At 42.5% G+C, this 6,000-nt stretch overlaps 1 protein-coding gene across 4 annotated transcripts in view; it reads left to right on the top strand.

The window, feature by feature from the left end:
* Positions 1 to 2,695: 2,695 nt before the first annotated feature.
* The window catches only part of Armc3 (armadillo repeat containing 3), an 84,540-nt gene continuing 81,235 nt past the window's right edge, over positions 2,696 to 6,000 (top strand). For 3 of the 4 annotated variants that reach the window (XM_032884580.1, XM_032884578.1, XM_032884579.1), the window contains exon 1: positions 5,262 to 5,309. In XM_032884580.1, coding sequence (XP_032740471.1) covers positions 5,262 to 5,309 — 48 coding nt within the window. Of the gene's footprint in view, positions 2,731 to 5,260; positions 5,310 to 6,000 lie in introns of those variants that run through there. The other variant, XM_032884577.1, reaches the window with a different exon arrangement.

Raw genomic sequence — 6,000 nt, 5'->3', positions numbered from 1 at the left:
TTCTATTGATGTCATCACAAACTTCTGAGTTGATTACACCTGTGAGTTAAGATTCAAATAGCAAACATATTGCTGACGTGAGGGTGCTTTCAAGATATTATTAAGCTATAAAGACAACAGTACAGATTGTCTTATATGAGGTTTTCAAAAACGTCAGAAATCCACAAAATTTGAGATTTAAAGTTATTTATCTTTTGTTGAGACATATCTGCTCCTAACAGTTACCCTTTGGTGGATTTTATGAAGAATGTGAACATCTCTACCTCCAGGTGAGGCAATACTTTGTGGCTAGGCAGCCACTACACAAAACTGCCTGTTTCATTTGCAGACTAATACTGTCCAGAAAAGGACAAATTATGCATAAGAGTTGACTGATAAACCCTGCCAAGACAGAGTGATCAGCCCTTCAAAATCTGCATTTCAAGAGTCTGTCAGTTGATTTTGGGCCAGAAGGCTGAAGACTTGAGCTCACATGTTGCTAACAGGGGACTGTGCTAGTGGAGATTTGTCTCTACCACCTCTCAGTTCTGGAAGCCGTGTTAGGTTTCCTTTGTGTATAGATATTTGGTCATTCCCAGATTTCTGACGGGGTTGAAGACGTTAAATAGCCTATCAGGCTGTTTAACTCTAAATATACATATTTTATTGGAGAGTTATCAGGTAGTATACAAGCTAGCCAAGATATAATACAGATTTTAAGCCTTTCTTAAGCTGGAATGGAATGTTCTGTCTACTAATATAGTGATAGACTGGGTGTTGAGTATATCATATGCTTTATAAATTGTAAAATGGTAATTGTACTCAATATATAAGTGAAAAGGCTTTTTAACTGGACAAAAGGGGGGAAATGTTGTGGTTTGTCCTGAAGTTATCTGTGTTTTGATGCTAATTCCACTGCCCCAAGGACGGCTGCCTAGTCACATACTCAGGACTCAGGTGACTTCACCAGAACCACTTCTCCATTGAATTTGTAAAGTACAGGTGAGGGGCAGGTACAGGATAGAAGGAGGCCTGTCATTGGAGGAGAAGGAAGGATGGGCTGGAGAGAAGTTTAAAGGAAGAGGAGGAGACTAGGGGAAAGACAGGAGAGAGAGGGGGGAAGAAGCCATAGCAGGACAAGATGGCAGATGATGTTAAGATTCTGCTCTGTGTATTTACAGGTTGTTATTAATGTTCTCAAGGGATGGATGGTACCGGGCTTTGTATGTTTAAGTGGGCAATTATATCCTACCAATTGGGTAAAAAAAAAAAAGTTTATTGCCTCAGGTATTTTGCTATAGTAATGGAAAACTGGGCGATGACGATGAAGGAAGCTTTCCAATTTTTATTAGTTGTTTGCTCCCTCTCCCTTGCCCTCCCTCTTTCCTTCCCTCCCTCCCTCCTTCTGTGTGTGTGTGTGTGTGTGTGTGTGTGTGTGATGTGATGTGTGCACCCCAGTATACATATGGAGGTCAGATACAAACTTTATGAAGTTGGTCCCTTTCCTCCATATTTATTTAGATTCCAAGGAACAAACGCAGGTCTCCAGGCTTGCAAAGCAAACCTCTGCCTGTTGAGCCATTTTGCCAGACCATAAGGGGAATTTTGGGTTTGTTTCTATTTCTTGTGAGACATAGGAGAAATCATTATATTTATAGACATATAGGGGACTGGAAGAAAGAAAGATAATGAATTATACTAGTTAAGGTATTAGTCAAAGTTTGAGCAAAATATAGAAATCATGTGAGATATTTGACCAAAAATACTTTAACAGAGATATTTGTTAAATAGGAAAAGAATCTTCCTGTTAGGCGATTAAACTGACCGGAAGAGAGTCAGAAATAGCAAAAGTCGCAACTGTGAGATGCATCTAGCCCTCTGAGGGCGGAGAACAAGGAGAGCAGGGGGGAGCCGGAGTCCGCAGAGTGTAAGGGGTGAGGAGATGGACTCCTAAAGGCAGCTAAAGAATCCTTTCTGGTGACTGCACCAGCCCAGGTCAGTAAGTAGAAATGAAGAAGAGTCGACCTGGCAGATGAGGAGTGCTTAGGAGAGCATTTCTGAGAAAGAAAATGAGGAAAGGAATGAGAAGCTAGAGGAATAAGTATGGGGCAACTGAGGGTGGGGGGCAGCAGAGATCGGAAATAAGGCTGCGGGGATGGCATCAAACAGGCAACCAGTTTGGGGACTATGTCTTTTCCTAAGAAAACAGTAGACAGTGGAGAAATGGAGGGCCAAAACCAGAACAATGATTTCCGGGGGCTAGGGAGCCGGGGCTGGGGTTGGGGCGCAGTCCATCTATGGTGTGAAGGAAAAACTGGGAGGGAAAACTAGAGTCATTAGCTGAAAAGGTCTGGAATGTAGTGGCAGTAAGGACAAGAGAAAGAACTAGTAAGGGAAGGAGCCAATTAACCGATGGCTTCTTTGCAGTCTGTGGCTAGGGGGCAGAGGGCGAGAGAGCAAACAGGATCGTCTTTATTTGGGCCATTGGAAAGAATATCTGAAGATGAGAACTGGAGGGAGAGGAGGAGATTTTGAGCCTTGTTAGGTTTGCGGTGGCACGGTTACGGCTCCTGCAGGATTGATCGTCTTGAAGCTGGACAAAGGGAGCCTTGGAACTAAGAACCAATTCGGGGCAGAGCACGCAGGCGCAGCCCAGCGTCGCCTAGCAACAAGCATCAACACTGATCCTCAGAGGCCAGTGCAGTTTGTCACGTGTAAGGAGCCACTGCTTAGGGACTTGACTCCGCACAGGTAAGGGGCAGGCACGGCTGCACACCTGCCCCCAGGGTTGGAGAGGCCAAGGACTAGAGGACAGGGCAAACTGCACGGGTGGGAACCGCTGGGACAAAGGGACAGTGCACCCAACGAACTGTCCCAGACAGCACTCGCAGTTACAAGCGCACTTAACGGGGCAAACCTGGAGCTCTAGGAGGGACTCGAGGGGCTAAGATCCTGTCATTTGACCTTAAGTGACTCTTGAAGTAGGACCCTACCCGCTTCGGCCCTCCTCTGAAGCTTTAGGTCTGCTTAAAGCCAGCCTCTGTCTTAGTGAACATCTGAAGCGCAGAGACTGAGGGAGCGGCAGGAGAGAATGGGGAAACAAATCACAAATAGGGCGGTGATGTGGCCATGAAAAGTGTGAATTTAAGTAAAATCCATTGACATAATCAGCACAGTGATCCTGATAGCTCTTCACCACGCTGTCTTCCAGCTGTTTCCTAAGAAATGGGAGGTGGGTGAATTACACACACACACACACACACACACACACACACACACACACACACACACACACTACTACCACCACCACCACACCACACATATACATATATATTTGTATCTCCAAAGATGTTCGTTGCAGCCTTAAGTCCAGACAATTGAAAATGGAGGCTAGATAAGCAATAGATTTGAAAGCATTATTTAAATGACATGCTGACCCACTGGAGACACTGGGAGGCCATAAAATGGAGATACAAATGCTTTGAACTTGCCCTTTAAGAATTTCTTAGGAAAATGGTCTTGTGTAAGGAAATTAACAATAGGCAATAGTATTCAGTCAAGATGCTAAATCAAAACCAAGAACAAACCAAACAAAAACAATAGCAAAAGACCCCCCCCACTTGAGGTAAAATTCCTTTTGTTCTTTGTGTTATTCTTTATTTTCCAAATTCTCTACAATGAAATGCCTAGTTTTTAGGAGGAAAAAAAAAGTGTCTATGGCAAATTGCTCCCACCTATTCCCGAGGTTGACCTCTGGGCCCATGAACAGCTGTTCTACACCCAATACAGTGATAAAATCCAGCCACCTCTAACCTCAGGGTAATGCTCAGGGCCCCTTCCAGGACTGCAAAGCCTCAGGTCTTTATCCTCTAGGCTCTTCGTTATTCTACTGGTCAAAGATAGCCTCGCACAGCTCTGTGTGGGCATAACTGTGTCTCCTGAATGTTCTTCAGGAGGAGTTGCTATAAATCAATTGCTGGTCTAGCTCAGAGTAGCTTATGAACTTATTTTGACCTATGAATGTACCCCCGTGCCTGTGATAGCGTCTCCTTGTTCTGGAATAGTTTCTGTGTGTCTCTGAATGAAACAGGCTCAAAACCAGGCACCTGTGTACTTTTCAAGCCTGCATGAATATTTGAGAGAAAAATGTTGGCGCTAATATATAAAAAGAAAATTGAAAATCGGTATTTTAATATTTTACTGATATTACATTTCCACACATTTTAAGGTAGTTTTCTCATTTTGTAAGACGTATCCAAACTACTAGTTGCCCGGTGATTTCAAAAGCAATCCTGATGAAAACTTGGAAACGAGGGAGATGGCTCAGTGGTTAAGAACATTTGCTGTTCTTGCAGAGGACTGTGTTTGGTTCCCATCACCCACGTTCAGGCTCACAAGTCTGTAACTTCATTTTCAGGGGGTCTAACACCCTCTTCTGGCCTCCTCAGACACCCGGAATGCACATAGTGCACATATATGAAAGAAAAACATCCATACACATAAAATTTATGCAAAATTACATTTAATGGAGGCTATTTTTTTAAAAAATATTTTGGTGTACTGGATAAGGCATGAGGTAGCCTGGTATAGAATAAGCCTGCCGAGTTCCTCACCGACCTTATCATTCAAAGGCTTGAAGTCAGTTGCGTGGAATCGATACCTTCCAAAAGCCTTTGAGTTACTGTGATCATGGGGTCTTTTACTGTGTAAACACATTTTGCCCAGTGTCTGTAAAGCCAGGTGCTGCTTCTGACTTCTGACAAGCAGTTTGAACTATTCCTGACACTGAAGGGCCCTATCCTGGGACATTGTCCATCCAAAGGTTTCTCGTGGGATTCTGATAACCTCCTCTTCTTTTCACCAAAGCATTACTTACGGGAAAATAGAATTAATGCTTTAATACTGAATTCACATCACGGGCTGGATACTGGCGAGTGTGTAACACAGTTGCATAAAACAAACAAACAACCACACAGGTTGTAAGTCAGCGTCCTGTCATTTTTCTCCTTTAATCAGAAGTTAGGTCACAAATATAATCTCCTCTCTAACACCAGTGTTCAACAATCCTACCAATAAGTTCCATGAAAATCGAAGCTTCCAAATGGGACGTACATAAGACAGTTTGCACCTATGCTATAATTCCTACGCCAATTGCATACTTTAGTTGGTAAAATGTGAAGAAGAAATGACGCTCCTCCCAAGAACACGGTTAACTGAGATCATGGGAGACGTACCAATTTATGATGTACAAATCTTATTTTTTGCATCTTTTTTTTTCCAGGATGGGTAAAAAAATAAAGAAGGAAGTTGAACCTCCCCCGAAGGATGTGGTAAGTTTCTGGTGCAAATATCAGCAACAATTTAACCACCAGTTTTAAAAATAAATTGTTCCAACAGTTTGGCATGTCCCATGGTATACATGAATGCATGGTGGCAGACGTCCAAAGTCTGACTAACGTTATTAGTCAGAGAAACCTAACAGTAGATAAACAAACATTTACACCATTGTCATTACATAATTAGCACAATTAGACAGCGATTATCAGCTCTTCTAGTGTGTAGATAGCGTGTTTACAGTCTGGTTACTGGATACATAGTTTCATTGTGTTCTTTTAAATACTGCAAGTTTCTATTCGCTGGCCTCTAGTTGATATGAATCATCCAAGGGAATTTTCAAAAATAATAAGTCATGCTACATCTCCCACAAATCGTGTATGGTGTTTGCTGATAGTTTTGGACATGAGATGGCTTGCATTGTATTTTCCAACTGGAAAGTAGTCTGGGGTCACCAACTCCTTCTCTTTCAAATACTAATAAGCATAAACAGAGCCTCTTACAGAATGCCCTTTTCTCCTAAATGCATGGTTTATCAGTTGACTTGAATCAATACTCAAAGACTGTGTTTCAGGGGAAAGCGATTGTTGATGAATTTGACTTTGGAGTCTTATTTCAAAACACACATTTGGTGAATTTGTCATCAAACAATGCATATGGAAATGAGGGTTTTCCAAGTTTGCAGAA

The sequence above is a fragment of the Rattus rattus genome, chromosome 14 (genome assembly GCF_011064425.1).
Source record: "Rattus rattus isolate New Zealand chromosome 14, Rrattus_CSIRO_v1, whole genome shotgun sequence".
Lineage (NCBI taxonomy): Eukaryota > Metazoa > Chordata > Mammalia > Rodentia > Muridae > Rattus > Rattus rattus.
Note: the sequence above shows the minus strand (reverse complement) of the source record. Positions and strands in the feature narration are given on the sequence as shown.